The 18,493-nt window shown below is 60.0% G+C and overlaps 1 protein-coding gene across 2 annotated transcripts in view; it reads left to right on the forward strand.

Moving 5' to 3' along the window:
• The window catches only part of LRP1 (LDL receptor related protein 1), an 82,856-nt gene extending 66,154 nt beyond the window's left edge, over positions 1–16,702 (forward strand). For both annotated transcript variants that reach the window (XM_047786987.1, XM_047786986.1), the window contains 36 exons: positions 73–213; positions 320–510; positions 1,308–1,491; positions 1,643–1,728; positions 1,899–2,018; positions 2,435–2,622; positions 2,749–2,954; positions 3,466–3,654; positions 4,238–4,386; positions 4,804–4,897; positions 5,019–5,135; positions 5,360–5,479; positions 5,840–5,962; positions 6,096–6,221; positions 6,817–6,933; positions 7,634–7,740; positions 7,845–7,977; positions 8,641–8,760; positions 8,870–8,992; positions 9,331–9,471; positions 9,556–9,690; positions 9,768–9,887; positions 10,863–11,131; positions 11,572–11,750; positions 12,226–12,332; positions 12,521–12,637; positions 13,681–13,857; positions 14,001–14,141; positions 14,255–14,428; positions 14,635–14,796; positions 15,209–15,383; positions 15,496–15,597; positions 15,748–15,812; positions 15,915–16,005; positions 16,104–16,248; positions 16,412–16,702. In XM_047786987.1, coding sequence (XP_047642943.1) covers positions 73–213; positions 320–510; positions 1,308–1,491; positions 1,643–1,728; positions 1,899–2,018; positions 2,435–2,622; positions 2,749–2,954; positions 3,466–3,654; positions 4,238–4,386; positions 4,804–4,897; positions 5,019–5,135; positions 5,360–5,479; positions 5,840–5,962; positions 6,096–6,221; positions 6,817–6,933; positions 7,634–7,740; positions 7,845–7,977; positions 8,641–8,760; positions 8,870–8,992; positions 9,331–9,471; positions 9,556–9,690; positions 9,768–9,887; positions 10,863–11,131; positions 11,572–11,750; positions 12,226–12,332; positions 12,521–12,637; positions 13,681–13,857; positions 14,001–14,141; positions 14,255–14,428; positions 14,635–14,796; positions 15,209–15,383; positions 15,496–15,597; positions 15,748–15,812; positions 15,915–16,005; positions 16,104–16,248; positions 16,412–16,552 — 5,075 coding nt within the window. In that variant the 3' untranslated portion in view covers positions 16,553–16,702. The remainder of the gene's footprint in view (positions 1–72; positions 214–319; positions 511–1,307; positions 1,492–1,642; positions 1,729–1,898; positions 2,019–2,434; positions 2,623–2,748; positions 2,955–3,465; positions 3,655–4,237; positions 4,387–4,803; positions 4,898–5,018; positions 5,136–5,359; positions 5,480–5,839; positions 5,963–6,095; positions 6,222–6,816; positions 6,934–7,633; positions 7,741–7,844; positions 7,978–8,640; positions 8,761–8,869; positions 8,993–9,330; positions 9,472–9,555; positions 9,691–9,767; positions 9,888–10,862; positions 11,132–11,571; positions 11,751–12,225; positions 12,333–12,520; positions 12,638–13,680; positions 13,858–14,000; positions 14,142–14,254; positions 14,429–14,634; positions 14,797–15,208; positions 15,384–15,495; positions 15,598–15,747; positions 15,813–15,914; positions 16,006–16,103; positions 16,249–16,411) is intronic.
• The last annotated feature ends 1,791 nt before the right edge of the window (positions 16,703–18,493 follow it).

Below are 18,493 nucleotides of genomic sequence, written 5' to 3' on the forward strand. Positions count from 1 at the left end.
GGACCGTGGTGGGAGGCGGACCCTGCCCTCCGTTCACAGGCCGCCAGCCTTACCTGCCCCCTCCAACCTCAGAGTACCCGACCTGCGGCCCCAATGAGTTCCGATGCGCCAACGGCCGCTGCTTGAGCTCCCGCCAGTGGGAGTGTGATGGTGAAAATGACTGCCATGACCAGAGTGACGAGGCCCCCAAGAACCCGCATTGCACCAGCCCAGGTAGGTCCCACGGGTGGCACCCCTCCCCGCTCTTGGCCCCTGTCTCCGTCCCCAAGCCCCCAGACTGCCTGGGACCGACTGACCTGCCACCTCCTCCCCTCCCTAGAGCACAAGTGCAATGCCTCCTCGCAGTTCCTGTGCAGCAGCGGGCGCTGTGTGGCCGAGGCACTGCTGTGCAACGGCCAGGATGACTGCGGCGATGGCTCAGATGAGCGCGGCTGCCACGTCAACGAGTGTCTCAGCCACAAGCTCAGCGGCTGCAGCCAGGACTGCGAGGACCTCAAGATCGGCTTTAAGGTATGCTGTGCCCTGGGTGGGCGCCTCCACACCCCCAAGCCTGGCAGGGGCCCTACCTGTTTATTCTTTCCTCCAACAAGGGCTAATTGCTTTCCTGCTCTGCCAGGCAGTGTTCTGGACACTGGGGACACAGCTTTGGACGCAACAGAAATCTCTGCTCGGTTGGTTCGGCGGGTAGAGCCAGCCGGCAGATGAGGTCAGGGGCCTAAGAGAAAGAGGGGCGTGCAGATGTGCAGTGGGCAGCAGATGCACAGGTCTGCAGTTCAAGGGAGAGGCCAGACTGGGGAGAGGGCCTGGAGCCATCACCATAGAGACGGCATTTAAGCCATGAGCCTGGATAAGATGCCCCAGCAGGCGAGTGTAGATGGAAAAGAGGACTGTGTGAGGCCCGAGCCCTGGGCTCAGTCACACCGAGGACAGGGAGGTGAGGGGGAAGCAGCAGAGGAGCCTGAGCAGGGCCCGCCACAGGGACGGGAGGACAGCCAAGTGAAGAGGAGAGCGTGTTGGAGGAGGAGGAGGCGATCAACTCTCAAGTCATGCTCACGGTCACATAAGAGGAGGCCTGAGCATTGACTCTGGATGCAGAGACGTGGAGATCGCTGGGGTCTCACGATAGTGGCGGGGTGAGGACCTGTTTGCTGCCTGCCTCCCCTGGCAAGGCTGGGCCTCCGTGTCAGAGCCAGCCACCCCGGGTGGAGGGAGCCAGAGCCCCAAGACAGCTTCTGACCCCAAGTCTCGAGGGTGGGAGGCCTGCAGACCCCTGCCTGGTGCCCACCCAAGGCTCCCTGTGCCCACAGTGCCGCTGCCGCCCTGGCTTCCGCCTGAAGGATGACGGCCGGACGTGCGCCGACGTGGACGAGTGCAGCACCACCTTCCCCTGCAGCCAGCGCTGCATCAACACCCACGGCAGCTACAAGTGTCTGTGTGTGGAGGGCTACGCCCCCCGCGGCGGCGACCCCCACAGCTGCAAGGCTGTGACTGGTGAGACGGGTGCTTGGAGGGTGTGCAATTGGCCGAGGCAGCCAGTGGCTGTGGTGGGAGGGCTGGGAGAGCAGAGCCGAAAACAGGCTGGGGACCGAGGGTGCCAGAGGGTGCCCCAGCCAGCAGCTCAGCCAGCACCCTCTGTCTCCAGACGAGGAGCCATTTCTGATCTTCGCCAACCGCTACTACCTGCGCAAGCTCAACCTGGACGGCTCCAACTACACACTGCTTAAGCAGGTGCAGTGCTGGCCCTCCCCACCAGCACCCCCAGGCCCACAGCTGCTTCCCTCACCCAGTTCGGCCCCTTGCTCTCCACTCTCAGGCCCATGCCATCACCCCCCACTGACATCTCCAGCCATCCACAACCTGACTCTTTGGTCACCCCTGTGCTCACCCCCCAAATCCAGGGCCTAAACAACGCTGTCGCCTTGGACTTTGACTACCGAGAGCAGATGATTTACTGGACAGATGTGACAACCCAGGGCAGCATGATCCGCAGGATGCACCTTAACGGGAGCAACGTGCAGGTGAGGCTGGGGCAGCGTCCCTCCCAGAAGCCCCCTCTGTTTCGAGGCCATCTGGCCGTCTCCCCACCCACCCCACTGAATTATGCCTTCTCCCCCTTCCCCCCTGAGTCACTGCACGACTCTGCTCGTCCTCGCTTCTCTCTCCCCGAAACCCAGGGAGGGCTAATGTCTAGGAGATTCCTCTCGCTCTTTCTCTAATTAGCAGCAAGTCCCCCTTATGTCTGACCGCCCTTAAACCTGAACTTCTGGGCACTGTGGGGTTTGGGGTGTGGTCTCTCTCCTCTAGAGACCCCTTTCCTCGAGCCTGGGCTGACAGCACGACTGGGGCTGGGCCTTTTCCCTCCACTGTCCTCCCAGAGAGGTGACAGTCCTGTCCCAGGTCACCCAGGACCCTTTCTCCCTGCCCCTGTCCTCAGGTGCTGCACCGGACGGGCCTCAGCAACCCCGACGGGCTGGCTGTGGACTGGGTTGGTGGCAACCTGTACTGGTGTGACAAAGGCCGGGACACCATCGAAGTGTCCAAACTCAACGGGGCCTATCGCACAGTGCTGGTCAGCTCCGGCCTCCGTGAGCCCAGGGCTCTGGTTGTGGATGTGCAGAATGGGTATGTGGGCCTGGAGGGTTGGGGGAGCCCCTAAAGCAGCTGGTACACTCGGGTGTCCAGGCCCAGCCTTCCTGAAGGCTCCTGGTGGGACCTGTCACTGGATCTCCCTGCCCACCCACCTGCCAGGTACCTGTACTGGACAGACTGGGGGGACCACTCACTGATCGGCCGGATCGGCATGGATGGGTCTGGCCGCAGTGTCATCGTGGACACCAAGATCACGTGGCCCAACGGCCTGACACTGGACTATGTCACCGAGCGCATCTACTGGGCTGATGCCCGTGAGGACTACATTGAGTTTGCCAGCCTGGATGGCTCCAACCGTCATGTCGGTCAGTGCGCCAGTGAAGCTGCCCGGGCACAGCAGACCTGGTGGGGTTGGGGGTCTGAGGCTACAGGGGATCAGGCCTTTGGGGCAAGAGTGGGGTTAAAAGCCAGAGGGCTTGATCTGAGGACCCCACCCGCCAAGGGTCTAGGGGTCTAGGGACCTGCCCAGGCATGAGGCCACCCCATGCGGCCTCAGGAAAGAGAGAGGGGCACCTTCTCATGCCCAGATCCCAGTGACTGGCCCCGAGGAGGGTGGGAGGGGGAGGACAGGCTGGTACCCAGCACTCCCTCATTTCCTGACAGCAGTGGGTATTTTGGAGCAAGAACCTGCTGTCCAGCAGGCCTGGGTTTGAGTTCCAGCTCTGCCACTTACCAGCTGTGTGGCCCGGGGCTGGGGTGCGGCTAGTGCCCACCTCACAGGGTTGCTGTGGGGTTAAGGAGACTTAGCAAAGGAGGTGCCCGGTACACCACTGGGTGCTAACTGGCTGCTGGGTCTGTCCCCACCCCCGGCCACAGTGCTGAGCCAGGATATCCCACACATCTTCGCCCTGACCCTGTTTGAGGACTATGTCTACTGGACCGACTGGGAGACCAAGTCCATCAACCGAGCCCACAAGACCACGGGCACCAACAAGACTCTCCTCATCAGCACGCTGCACCGGCCCATGGACCTGCACGTCTTCCACGCCCTGCGCCAGCCCGATGGTAAGCAGCTGAGGAGTGAGAGTGGCCATTGGTGAGCCAGGCACGAGGGACCCCTGGGCTGGGCTGGGGCCCCACAGTCTCAGCAGGGATTCCTGCCCGCCTCTTCTGCAGCACTGACCGGGCAGTGTTATAGATGCCAGGAGATTCAGGAGGCTGTAGACAGGCTATGATCTGGCTCTCAGGAGCCCAGCTGGGGTCCAGCCCTGGGGTCTTGTAGCAGGGAAGCCCTGAGGCTGGTCCAGCAGGGCAGGTCTGGGTAGAGAACACTGAGGCCAGACCCCAAAGGCAAGCAGACCAGAACTGAGGGAGGGCTCAGGGGAAGCTGTGTGTGGGCTTCAGGCAGGGCCTGATCCTGGGACCTTGAGAAAGTCCTCTCCCGTCTCCAGCTCCAGCTCCCTCCCGAAAGAGCAGGGTTTGGATCCATCCCACTTCCATTCAAGATCGATGGGCTAGGCAGCCTTTGAAAGGCCAGAAAACGTGTTTCCAGCGAGGGCTGCCCTTGCTCCGGACCCTGGCAGCTCAGGGGGTAGTGGTCCATAAACTGAGCCAGTCAGCCACCCTTTAACCGCTTTTCCCCTGGCAGTACCCAATCACCCCTGCAAGGTCAACAACGGCGGCTGCAGCAACCTGTGCCTGCTGTCTCCTGGGGGTGGCCACAAGTGTGCCTGTCCCACCAACTTCTACCTGGGTGGTGATGGGCGCAACTGTGTGTCCAACTGCACAGCCAGCCAGGTGAGGCTCTTCCCCTAGACCCCGTTCACCACGCCTCGTTCCCCGACCCCCCCACACCAGTACCCCCACTCCTCTAATGTCCTCATGCATCTGGTTTTCCCACGCTAACACCCCCACATTTCTTGCCTACCTCTTGTCTCCCCACAGCAATACTTTTACACCCGTCACCTCACACAAACACCCCCACACCCTAACCCTGAGCCCTCCCCCACCAATCCCTCCAATCCCGACCTCCACACAGATACCCCCTGGCCTGGCCTTCCTACACTCGCCACATCCCAACCTTCCATCCAGCCCATCCTCCCCCCAAGACACCCGACCCCACTGCTTCTTTGAAACATCCCAGCCCCCTCAAAAGAAAACCTCCTGAGTTCCCCGGACCCCCACCAACCCCTCTCGCCCCCACCTGCCCTCCAGTTTGTGTGCAAGAACGACAAGTGCATCCCCTTCTGGTGGAAGTGTGACACGGAGGACGACTGTGGGGACCACTCGGACGAGCCCCCGGACTGTCGTGAGTGCCCCGGCAGGGTGGCCAGAGGGTCCTGCATCAGGTCCGAGCCTCCTGACTCCCAGGCCCCGCATGGGCGTGCCCACCCCCAGCCCTGCTGACCCTGAGCCTCCCCTCCCGGCAGCCGAGTTCAAGTGCCGCCCCGGACAGTTCCAGTGCTCGACAGGCATCTGCACGAACCCTGCCTTCATCTGCGACGGGGACAATGACTGCCAGGACAACAGTGACGAGGCCAACTGCGGTAAACGGCTGCCTTCCCACCCCGCCTTGTCCCTCCCTAGGATTTGGGGGTTTGGTAACTGCTCCAAGGGCAAGGGAGCTCAGCTGTGGCCGCCGCTGCCTCTCCAGGCTGGACCCCTGCTGCTCCAGCCCTGAGCCCGCCCTCTCCCACTGAGGAGGTGGCCCGCCCTGCCTGAGTCCTCTATCCACCATAAGTTACCCCCCCTCCTCCTCCCACTCCCACAGACATCCACGTCTGCTTGCCCAGTCAGTTCAAGTGCACCAACACCAACCGCTGTATTCCTGGCATCTTCCGCTGCAACGGGCAGGACAACTGCGGAGACGGGGAGGATGAGAGGGACTGCCGTGAGTGCCTGGGGTGGTGGTGGGGAATGGGGTGGTGGGAAAACGGGCACAGAAACACAATTCACATTGAAATCTACCCCCGCTTCTTCGAGGGGCCATGCTGCTCTCAAGTAATGTTATTAGATGAGCCACATAAATTATATGGGGTGTGACTTGGTTTGCTCATAAAATCATCATGCACATCATAGAGTTGTGCGGATCCAGAAGACTAAAAGCACCAACATTAAACTGTCCCTTCCAAGAAATTGCTGGCAGGACCAAGACCAGGGCCAGGGCATAGACGAGAGGGGAAAAATGATGACCTTCAATTATGGTGGGAGGCAAAATGGGCAGGTCTTCATTCTCTCCCCAACCCTGCAGCCGAGGTGACCTGTGCCCCCAACCAGTTCCAGTGCTCCATCACCAAGCGCTGCATCCCCCGAGTCTGGGTCTGTGACCGGGACAACGACTGCGTGGACGGCAGTGATGAGCCTGCCAATTGCAGTGAGTCACCGGGAGCCCACCCTCCCTGCAGTGTCTGCTACTCCCACCTCCCCAACGTGTGGCGGCTCCCACCCAGACCCCACCCTCACCGCTCATTCCTCCCCATCGTCACCACTGGGCCACCCCCTTGCAGCCCAGATGACCTGCGGAGTGGATGAGTTCCGATGCAAGGACTCGGGCCGCTGTATCCCGGCACGCTGGAAGTGTGACGGAGAGGACGACTGTGGGGACGGCTCGGATGAGCCTAAAGAGGAGTGTGGTGAGCTCCCAGCCCCGCTCCAGGGAACAGCACCTCCAATCTAGTTCCCGTCCCTGTCCCTGCCTCCACCCTCACCTGTACCCATGCAGACTCTTCTCCGCACACCTGATGGGATCTGTGATCCCCTCCAAAAAGCAGCTCTCCCAGTCTCCTGTCCTTCCTGCCCCAATAGCTCCATAGACGCCACATCTCAGAACACAGCCTGGGGAGTCCCAGTGTGGCTCAGCAGGTTACCCAACATGGTGTCACTGAGGATGTGGGTTCAATCCCTGGCCTCAGTCAGAGGGTTAAGGATCGGGCCTTGCCACAAAATGGGCGTAGGTCGCAGATGTGGCTCAGATCCCATCTGGGGCTGTGGCATGAGCTGGCAGCTGCAGCTCCCACTCAACCCCTAGCCTGGGAACTTCCATATGCCGCGGGTGTGGCCATTAAAAAAAAAAAAAGAAAAAAGAACACGGCCCGGCCTCCCACCGCAACCTCTGTCAGGCAAGAATGCCCACTGTTATGCTCCTGGCCATCCTGACCACACCTGTCCGAGACTTTGACGTGTGTCCCCTCCCTGTCCCTGACCACCCCTCAACCTGGCCTCTTCTAGATGAGCGCACCTGTGAGCCCTACCAGTTCCGCTGCAAGAACAACCGCTGTGTGCCCGGCCGCTGGCAGTGCGATTACGACAATGACTGTGGGGACAACTCTGATGAGGAGAGCTGCAGTATGTCCCCTACCCTGCCCCACTCGGCCCAACAGGCGCCCTTCCCCGGGAGACCTTGGACACCTCCCTGCTCAGCGCCCCTGCCCCTCCTGCCACCAGGCTGCACTAGGGCAGGTGGCCATCTCCCAGGACTGGGGGTCAGGAGGCCCCTCCCTCCTCACCCCACCCCACCCCACTCCATGTTGTGTATTTGAGTTTGTGCCATTTCACCTCATCTCATGTTTCTCTCCATTTTCACACTGTCCTCTCGGGGTTGCAGAGGTAGGTGTCTCTGATGTGCCCGTGCTCCTACCACATTCCCCTGCCGCTGCCCCAGAGCCCGCCTGTCCCCGTGCGGTGCCAGCCCATCGTCCTTTACTGGCCTCTCCCTAAATCCTGGTGCTTGTCTTAGTGGTCTTGTCCCTCCCCTGCCCTCCCCACACACAGTCTGCCCTGAGGGCAGGGCCAGGGACCATGCCCTCTCTTGTGTATCTGCCCCAGAGGGATAAGTGGGAGCAGCCTCTGTGACCAGCTGGTCCCATGAGGGCAGCCAGTTGGCTTGCCTGGGATTGGTGAAGCTTCTTGGTCATTATGCCAGTCACCTGTGGCCTTCAGGGACACAGGGAAGGGTGACATTGCTCTGCAAGGACTGGAGATGCCCTGAAGGGCAGAGTCCCTAAGCCCACCCTCCTGGGCCTGTCTCTCCCCTATCTTCCCCCAGCCCCTCGGCCCTGCTCTGAGAGTGAGTTCTCCTGTGCCAACGGCCGCTGCATCGCCGGGCGCTGGAAATGCGATGGGGATCATGACTGCGCAGACGGCTCAGATGAGGTGGGCGGGGAGACCAGAAGGAGGGAGGGATGGCCTCCAAAGAGTCGGGGCAGAGCCACAGGGGCCCTCAGATCTGACCAGGATGCCTGCTTCTGTGCCCACAGAAAGACTGCACCCCCCGCTGTGACATGGACCAGTTCCAGTGCAAGAGCGGCCACTGCATCCCCCTGCGCTGGCGCTGTGATGCAGATGCTGACTGCATGGACGGCAGTGATGAGGAAGCCTGCAGCACTGGTGGTGAGCCCCTCCACTTTGGCTCCTCAGCCCTCCCACCGTGTCCCACAGTAGCACTTAGTCAAGGTGCCACTTGCATTGAAATCCAGCAGAAACCTGTGGACTATGTGCATCCAGGCCTCGCCCCACAAGTTCCCACAGCTGTCAGCTGCTCTGAGAGGCAAAGTCCCTGCCCACTTTCCTTTCCTGAGACAAGGAGGCAGCACCTACCGCTGGCCTGGGCTCAACAGCCCAGAGGGGGCAGTGGGAAACCCAAGTGAGAGAAGGTTGGGGCTTGGAGCAGAGACCCCAACAGTGAGGGCAGACATCCTGGCTCTGCTCAAGTGGCTGAGGCCAGGGCCTGGAGCCTAGGTCTCCTGACTCCCAGCCCAGTGCTCCTCCTCTGTCCCTGCCACTGAACTACAGCAGACGGGGGAGCCCTGCCACACCACCCAATAAAGAAGGCCTACTGGACCACTCTGGACACTTCCCCCAGAAAGGCCTCTTCTCCCCTAAATACCAAAGGAGGCAGTTTCTGCCCAGCTACCTGGCCAGTAGAAAGTTAGGAAACCTGGGTTCAGTCTGGTGGGACCTCTGCCCATGGAGGGAGGGATCTGGGCAAGAGCCCACCCCCAGCAGCCTGGGACCGAGGGCTGATCCTTTACTCTCTGCTCCCCCTGCGCCCAGTGCGGACCTGCCCCCTGGACGAATTCCAGTGCAACAACACCCTGTGCAAGCCGCTGGCATGGAAGTGCGATGGAGAGGATGACTGCGGGGACAACTCAGATGAGAACCCGGAGGAATGCGGTGAGGCTCCGGGCAGGGCGGGCCGGGGCGGGGCTCTCACGATCCAGGGTGGGCGGTGGGCCGCCGCCCCGCCCCCTAAGCGGATTCTCTCCTCCTCCCTCCCCCGCAGCCCGTTTCGTCTGCCCTCCAAACCGGCCCTTCCGTTGCAAGAACGACCGCGTCTGCCTGTGGATCGGGCGCCAGTGCGATGGCACCGACAACTGCGGGGATGGGACTGATGAGGAGGACTGTGGTAAGCAGGGGCCCAGTGGAGGGGAGCCTAGGGCGCCTCGAGGCGGGGGTGCTCTACACGGGGTGGGGCAATTAGGTGCGGTGTCTGGTGAGCAGATTCACCTGGGAAAGGGGAGGAGCCACTGCCAGGAGCCTGGCGGCCCTGCCTGGGAGGGAGAGAAGCCCCCTGCGGAAGGCCTGGAGGTGGAAACTGAGAATGAGAATGTGTAATCAGCTTCCCCTGAAGCTTGACAGCCAGGCTTGTGACCCCCCTCTACCCATGGCTGACTGGAGGGTCCCAGTGGGAAGAAGGGGCAGAGTGGTAAATAACTCAGGACCTGAAGCCCCGCCCTCCCCCAGAGCCGCCCACGGCCCAGACCCCCCACTGCAAAGACAAGAAGGAGTTTCTATGCCGGAACCAGCGCTGCCTCTCCTCCTCGCTGCGCTGCAACATGTTCGATGACTGTGGCGACGGCTCTGACGAGGAGGACTGCAGCATCGGTGAGATGACGTTGGGGGGTGGGGGGCAGGGCTCGACCCGGAGGGCAGGGAGCGGAAGCCCAGGCTTAGACTCAGTCCTCGCAGACCCCAAGCTGACCAGCTGCGCCACCAATGCCAGCATCTGTGGGGATGAGGCACGCTGCGTGCGCACGGAGAAAGCCGCATACTGTGCCTGCCGCTCCGGCTTCCACACGGTGCCCGGCCAGCCCGGATGCCAAGGTAGGACGGCAGGCCCAGCGGGGCGGGCAGAAACCCCAGCCTCCAGACCCGCCATGACCCATCCATGTCACCCTCAGACATCAACGAGTGCCTGCGCTTCGGCACCTGCTCTCAGCTCTGCAACAACACCAAGGGCGGCCACCTGTGCAGCTGCGCTCGGAACTTCATGAAGACGCACAACACCTGCAAGGCAGAAGGTAGGAGGAGGGGGCAGGCTTATAACGGCGGGATATGAAACCAGGACCTGGAACGTGGGGTATATCTCCATGCAGCCTTGCCCAAGCCTGAAATCCTAGACCCGCAGTACACAGTGCTGGCAGTCGTGCGGGGGCTGCAGGTCCCAGAGCTGAGGCAGTTTGGGGGGGGGGAAGCACGCAGATGCGCACCCCTACACTTCCCCTGATATGTACCCCACCTGCATAGTCCCATTATTTTTTCAGCTTTTCTGAGATACAGAACTGTCAGGTAGTTAAATGCATACCAGGTGATGACGATATAAGTATACTTTATGAAAGGATCCCCCCATCGAATTAATTAACACATCCATCACTTCCCATATTTACCTTTTTTTTTTTTTTGGTGTGAACATGTATACGTTCTGCTCCCTCGTATGCTTTGACATACAGTTGCACCTTCCTTGTGCCTGCATACACACCCCCCACACACACATCCATGCACACACAGGAACATGTATATACACACACAAGCCCGCCACGCATGCCCAAGTGCACTGAGATGCCCACGCACATCTGCACCCTCCATGGCCGTGTTCACACACACCCACATGTGTGTGCGCCCATATCAGATGATTTGGAGCAGAGCGCATGGTGATGCCTGCCAGAGGCCACAAGGAGGCAGAAGTCCTGAGGCTGAAAGAGAAGAGACTGCTTTCTAGAGTAGCAGCTTAGATCAGATCAGCTCCGGAGAGAGGGAAGTTTTGAGGGCTGAGGCTGGAGCCCTCAAGACCGGCTAGGGGCAGGATGAGCAGAGGCTTCTGGCTAGGGCAGATGGTTCCATAGGAGAGAAGACACTGTCAGTGTGAAAGGGACTGGCCTGGGTGGGAGCACATCTCTGGGTGGCTCCTCCCAGCACTGGGCCCAACAACCCCAGCCCCGCCCTTCACACACACCCCCGCCCCCACCCCGCCAACATCTGGTCTCTTATCCCTCCAGGCTCTGAGTATCAGGTCCTGTACATCGCTGACGACAATGAGATCCGCAGCCTGTTCCCCAGTCACCCCCATTCGGCATACGAGCAGGCCTTCCAGGGTGACGAGAGCGTCCGCATCGATGCCATGGATGTCCACGTCAAGGCTGGCCGCGTCTACTGGACCAACTGGCACACGGGCACCATCTCCTTCCGCAGCCTGCCGCCTGCTGCGCCTCCTACCACTTCCAATCGGCATCGGCGACAGATTGACCGGGGTGTCACCCACCTCAATGTGAGCACCTGGCATGGGGTGGGGTCCACACACAGGCACCGATTGGGCAGGAAGAGCAGACGCTTCAGAGCAGAGTTGGCTGAGGACAGTGGAAGGGCAGAGAGTGAGACTGGAGGATTACATCACAAGGCACAGACTGCAGGTAGACAGTAGCACCGTCGTCAGTAGGTGGCTCTGTCACATCACAGCTAAGGCTGCAGGGCATGGTGAACACCAGGCCTTCAGCTTCAGAGCCATGTTCAGTGCCTGATTGTCACTGCTGGCCCACTGTGTCCATCTTTCCAGCCTCTTTAGCCTCTTTGGGCCTCACTTTATTCCTCAGTAAAGCAGGGCAGTGATATCTGGCAGGGACAGGCTGGCGAGTGTGGGGGGCTGGATAATGGGCAGGAAGACAAAAGGTGGTAACCTCTGAAACTGTGACATCCCCCCCCCCAATTCAGATTTCAGGGCTCAAGATGCCAAGAGGCATCGCCATTGACTGGGTGGCTGGGAACGTGTACTGGACTGACTCGGGCCGAGATGTGATCGAGGTGGCACAGATGAAGGGCGAGAACCGCAAGACGCTCATCTCCGGCATGATTGACGAACCCCACGCCATTGTGGTGGATCCGCTGAGGGGGTGGGCAGGGGTCCTGGGGGAAGGTGTCTGGGCCAGGGCTGTGAATCTCCTGGGATTGGGGGCAGGTGCCCAGCATCTTCCATTAGCATCTTCCAGCATGTCCTTCCCCTCTCAGACCAGCCTGAGATCAGAGTCCTCCAAAGGCCCCCAGGTCTTCCAGGCCGCACCCAGCGCTGGCCCTCCCTGATGTTGCCTGGAGTCCCACGGGCCTGCTCCGGTGGGGCCTGACCTCCGCTTGGCTGGCTGTCATGTGGAGCCAGGTTCTGGGCTACTTAAGTGACTCCAGATCAGCACATTTTGGTTTTAGAGTAAAAGCTCTTTAGCCTGGGCAGGGAGCTGAGTCCCCCTGATTCTCTCTGGTGGGGGTGGACAGGATACTCTCTTCTCAATACCCAGCAGTCCCCCTGTGCTCACCTTGAGTGGCCTCCTTTGGGAGCCCAGGCCCTACCCACACTCACTCCTTCTCTCTCCCCAGCACCATGTACTGGTCAGATTGGGGGAACCACCCCAAGATTGAAACAGCAGCGATGGATGGGACCCTTCGGGAGACACTGGTACAGGACAACATCCAGTGGCCCACAGGTCCGTGCAGCAGGGAATGGGGGTGTGGGAGGGGAAGGGGCTTGGACTGGGATGGGACAGATGGTTGGGGAGGCTTTTCCCAGAAGAGGTGATTGGGAGTAGTCATGGGAACAATGGTGCTGCCCCAAATGCGGAGATTGCCCTGGGGCAGGCAGGCTGGGCCCTCACAGCGCTGTTTGCTCCCCCAGGCCTGGCCGTGGATTACCACAATGAACGACTGTACTGGGCAGATGCCAAGCTCTCGGTCATCGGAAGCATCCGGCTCAACGGCACAGACCCCATCGTGGCTGCTGACAGCAAACGAGGTCAGCGTCCGCCAGCAGCCTCAGCTAGCCCTGACCTTACCCCGGTCTCTGTCTTCCCCTCTGAGCCCCAGGCCTCCCTCAGCACCTGCCAGCCTCCTCAGCCTGGCCCCCAACAATCTTTTTTGTTTTGTTTTGTTTTTTGTTTTTTCATCCTTTTAGGGCCGCACCTGCAGCATGTGGAGGTTCCCAGGCCAGGAGTCGAATCAGAGCTGTAGCCGCCGGCCTACACCACAGCCACAGCAACGCCAGATCTGAGCCTGGTCTGCAACCTACACCACAGCTCACGGCAACGCTAGATCCTTAACCCACTAAGCAAGGCCAGGGATCGAACCTGCAACCTCATGGTTCCCGGTCAGATTCATTTCTGCTGCACCATGAAGGGAACTCCCATGACCCCCAACAATCTTGCAGTGCCCTTCAGGCCCCTCCCAGCACCAGCCCTGCAGGCCTGAGGCCCACTCTGACCTTCTGGGCCACTTTTCCATTCATTCCATGTTTTTTTTGTGTTTTTTTTTTTTTTTGGTCTTTTGGTCTTAGGGCTAGGCATGGCACATGGAGGTTCCCAGGCTAGGGATCCAATCAGTTATAGCCACCGGCCTGCGTCAGAGCCACAGCAACGTGGGACCTGAGCCACATCTGTGACCTACACCACAGCTCACAGCAACACCAGATCCTTAACCCACTGAGCGAGGCCAGGGATCAAACCTGCGTCCTCATGGATACTAGTCGGGTTCACTAACCGCTGAGCCATGACAGGAACTCCCTCCATTCATTCATTCTGACAATGAGTATTGAGCTGCATGGAGGCAACATGGGTGATAATAGGAACTTATTAGCAAATATGGGGAAAGGGGGCAGAAGTTGATCCTGACCCCAGAAGTCCAGGGCTGATGGGACGTTCTGCCAGCAGCGGCCACTGGAAGAGGAACAGGTTGAGGAGCGTTTGCTTTGGGACATGTTGAGTTAGAGATACCTGGGAGCCATGTGGCCCAGTGTCCTGGAGACTGTGACCAGGGCCTGAGTCCCCTCTGACTCCTCCCCAGGCCTCAGTCACCCCTTCAGCATCGATGTCTTTGAGGATTACATCTATGGCGTCACCTACATCAATAATCGTGTCTTCAAGATCCATAAGTTTGGACACAGCCCCTTGATCAACCTGACGGGGGGCCTGAGCCATGCCTCCGACGTGGTGCTGTACCACCAACACAAGCAGCCGGAAGGTGGGCGGAAACGGAGCATCCAGGCTGGGCCAGGGAAGGCCCGGGGCTCTGTATCTCCAAGCTGCTGCCTCAAGTCCTGGCGGGCAGGGGAAGTTCTGGGTCCATGAGTCTCAGCATCCTCCCACCCCTGCCCTCACCTGCAGTGACCAACCCCTGTGACCGGAAGAAGTGCGAGTGGCTCTGCCTGCTGAGCCCCAGTGGGCCTGTCTGCACCTGTCCCAATGGGAAGCGACTGGACAATGGCACCTGTGTGGCTGTGCCCTCGCCAACACCCCCACCAGATGGTATGCCCATGCCCCTCCCTGGTCCCCCATCCCGTGTCCAGAGCCCTCCTTCCTGCAGCCCCTGAATTCCCCCCCACCCCCTTGGCTCTGTCCCCTGATAATCCTTCCTGCAGCTCCGCGGCCCGGAACCTGTAACCTGCAGTGCTTCAATGGTGGCAGCTGCTTCCTCAACGCGCGGAGGCAGCCCAAGTGCCGCTGCCAGCCCCGCTACACAGGCGACAAGTGTGAGCTGGACCAGTGCTGGGAGTACTGTCGCAACGGGGGCACTTGTGCTGCCTCCCCCTCCGGTATGGCCTTCAGTTCTCCTGCCAGGACTATTCCTGGCTCCTGGGCCCAGGCCCCTGCCCTGCCTTACTTCACCTCTGCCCGCCCCCGTGCCTCTTGCCCACAACCCCATTCTCTGCCATCTGCCTCCCACCCTGTCCTATCCCCTTGCAGTAGGGCCGGGCGGCTCAGTGGGCCACAGTCCCGCTCACACATCCTCTCCCACCAGGCATGCCCACGTGCCGGTGCCCCACGGGCTTTACGGGCCCCAAATGCACCCAGCAGGTGTGTGCGGGCCACTGTGCCAACAACAGCACCTGCACCGTCAACCAGGGCAACCAGCCCCAGTGCCGATGCCTCCCTGGCTTCCTGGGTGATCGCTGCCAGTACCGTGAGTGAGCCATCCCTGGGGCCCTGGGGGAGGGGATGATGGAGCTGGGGAACCTGAGAACCTAGGGTGGTGGTCACAGGGGCGAGTTCTAGGGAGAGAGGCCATTCACAGCTCAGCCAGGCCTAGGTTGCTGGAGCTGGGCCGTGGAGTAGTGAGATAGTGCCCCCGCCGCCGCCCCAGGTAGTGAGCCCTCTGGCATCAGGGCTATTCAAGCAAAAGCAGCAAAAGCAGTGCGCTGTCAGGATGCTCAGACACATCTTTGTACCCTGGAGCCTATGACGTGGGGGGGCAGCGGGCTTAGGAGGTAGGAGTCACCCAAAAGTCCCGGGGGTTCCCCAGGTGTCTAGCCACCCCAGCAACCTCATGAAGGTGGGGCTTAACGCACCTCCTCTCCTGCCCCCCGCAACCACAGGGCAATGCTCTGGCTACTGTGAGAACTTTGGCACGTGCCAAATGGCTGCTGACGGCTCCCGGCAGTGCCGCTGCACCGCCTACTTCGAGGGGGCCAGGTGCGAGGTGAACAAGTGTAGCCGCTGTCTCGACGGGGCCTGTGTGGTCAACAAGCAGAGTGGGGACGTCACCTGCAAGTGAGTGGGGCCCACCCCGCCAGGCCCTGCCCTGCCCTGCCCCACCCGCCCCTTCCCCAGCACCTCAGACACCCTCCCCGAGCCCTGCCCAGCCTCTCACTCCCTCCTGCAGCTGCTCTGATGGCCGGGTGGCCCCCAGCTGTCTGACCTGTGTTGGCCACTGCAGCAATGGCGGATCCTGCACCATGAACAGCAAAATGATGCCTGAGTGCCAGTGAGTTGTGCCTGTGCCTCCATGAGGCCTAGACCTTCCCTCCCTCCCCCCCAGTCTGACCAGACCATTAGGATCCTGTGGTCCCTCCTGGTTTCCCTGCCAGCCACGGCTGTGGTCCCACCTATTCAGCCCTGCCCCTCCTGTCTGCAGGTGCCCACCCCACATGGCAGGACCTCGGTGTGAAGAACAAGTAGTCAGCCCACAGCAGCCTGGACGTAGGTGGCAGGGGGTGGGGACGCAGGGCTGCTGGGACCCGGGACAGAGGGCCTTGTGTTTCCAGGCTCTCGGGACTGAGCTTCCCACCTCCTTCCCTCTAGATATGGCCTCCATCCTAATCCCTCTGCTGTTGCTGCTACTAATGCTGCTGGTAGCCGGAGTGGTATTCTGGTACAAGCGGCGAGTCCGAGGGTGAGTTATGGGCAGTCTGGGAGATTGTGGCCATGATTTTACTGCCCTAGCCTTACCCCCCTAGAATCCCTGCCCCCAATGCTCCCACCTCTCCCCAGGGCTAAAGGCTTCCAGCACCAGCGGATGACCAATGGGGCCATGAACGTGGAGATTGGGAACCCCACCTATAAGATGTACGAAGGCGGGGAGCCTGATGATGTAGGGGGCCTACTGGATCCTGAATTTGCCCTGGACCCTGACAAGGTGGGCTGAGAGGACAGAGAAGGAGGCTTCCAGGACAAGGGACCAGGGGCCGTGGGTGGGCTGACCGAGCGTATTGGGTTGGATGATGGAATGTAGGTGGGGATGGGGTGGGGTGCCCGGACCGCAGGTGCCAGCCCCACCTGAACCCTCTGTCACCTTGCAGCCCACCAACTTCACCAACCCCGTGTACGCCACACTCTACATGGGTGGTCACGGTAGCCGCCACTCCCTGGCCAGCACGGACGAGAAGCGAGAACTCCTGGGCCGGGGCCCTGAGGACGAGATAGGGGACCCCTTGGCATAGGGTTCTGCGCAATCGGACTTCCCCAGAGAGCCTCCTGCCTGCCCCTGCCAGAGAAGTCCTTCAACGAACCCTCTCCTGCCCAGCCAACCCCTCCCCGGCCCCGCCGGGATGTATAAATGTAAAAATGAAGGAATTACTTTTTATATGTGAGCAAGCGAGCAAGCGAGCACAGTATTATCTCTTTCCGTTCTCCTTCCTGCCTGCTCCTCAGCAACCCCCCCCCCCATGCTGCCTTCCAGGAGGGGGGACAGGGAGGGAGTTCTGCAACTTACAGGTATGAGGGGCCCCGCCTCCCACCTTCCCACCAAAATTGCACCCCCACTGGGAGAGCTGGTGGTGCTGCTTCCCCCACCCCTGTACAAGACACTTTGTCAAGGCTCTCCCCTCTCATCCCCCCACCCCCGCCTCCAGCTCCCTAAGGGCTGATTCTGGGATTCTGGGGGGGATGAGCCCTTTGCTGCCCCTGTCTGGAAAATTTGGCTCTGGCTGAGGTAGGAAGAAAAGGATGGAGATTTTTAGTTCCCTGTGGGGGAAGCCATCCCATGCCCCTGCCCCTACTCTAGGGGCACCTCTGAGATGGCCAGGCTCAGTATCCCAGACAGGCCCTCCCCCTCCCCAGTGCCCCCACCATGGCTCCCAGGACTGGAGACTTTCTTTGGTAAAACAGTCCCCCAGGCTCCCCTCCCCTGGGGACTAGGAGGAAGTGGGGTACACCAAGGAAGGGCAAGCAAGCGGGCAGCCCCGTTTTGGGGACGTGAACGTTTTAATAATTTTTGCTGAATTCCTTTACAACTAAATAACACAGATATTGTTATAAATAAAATTTAAAAAAAAAAAAAAGAAAAAAGAAAGAAAAGAAAAAAAGCCACTTGTGTCTACCTATGAGTGTGAGACTCTGGGAGCTGGGCTGTGCTTGCCCGCTCTAACCACCAGAGGGAGCCGTGTTCTGGGCTGGAGGCAAGCTTGAGCATCTGGTCTTTAGTACCCTTCTGGAGCTCCCTCCCCCTTCATTCTGCTGTGGCAGGGAAGGGATAGCACTGGACTTGACCAGGAAGACCTGCTTCTCCTGGCTGTGTGAACTTGAACCAGTGACTTCATCTCTCTGGGTCATATGTTCTCTGGCTCTAAGACACTACAAGATCTATTTGTCACCTTTATGGGACAACACCGCCACCCCTTCCCAAAAATGATCTCCCACAGTGAGAAATCTCACAACCCTGGGGGTGTGAAAGCCTTTCTGATCCTTCAGAGTGGTCCCGTACAGCCTGTCTACCTTAGTTTTCTCTCAAAGCACTAACACCTCGTATGTCTTGGAGACTAATCAATCAGATGCCAGCAGTAAGAACGCTAGATTCGGGAAAAGGGAGACCCAATGGGGTGAAGGAAAGCTGGGAAGACCAGTTTGCCAGGCCCCTAGGGCCACCCGCAGACCTAGCTCACATCCCATGGGTTGACTGGAAAGGACTGCTACGCCAAAGGGACTTCCTGGGTCTACTTCAACCCTGCCCAGAGGGGAACTTCTTAAGGTCACACCGCTTTCCACTGCCCAAGAGTGAGAGAGGGTTAGAGCCCCACTCTCCCCACAATAGCAAATATGCTCAGAGAGGGTGACTCTCAATGTCTGAAGAACCCCCTTCCCAGGAGTTCCCATTGGAGCTCAGCAGTAATGGACATGACTAGTATCCATGAGGACTCAGGTTCGACCCCTGGTCCCACTCAGTGGGTTAAGGGTCCCGCATTAAGAGGGTTAAGGAGCTGCAGTGTAGGTCACACACGTGGCTTGGATCCCTCATTGCTGTGGCTGTGGTGTAGATGGGCAGCTGCAGCTCCAATTCCACCCTTAGCCTGGGGAACCTCCATATGCCGCAGGTTCAGCCCTAAAAAGACAAAAAAAGAACCCCTTTCCAAATCCCAAAGGGGGAGCACTGCCTTTTATTCCTC

Source organism: Phacochoerus africanus, chromosome 7, assembly GCF_016906955.1.
Source record: "Phacochoerus africanus isolate WHEZ1 chromosome 7, ROS_Pafr_v1, whole genome shotgun sequence".
Taxonomy (NCBI): Eukaryota; Metazoa; Chordata; class Mammalia; order Artiodactyla; family Suidae; genus Phacochoerus; species Phacochoerus africanus.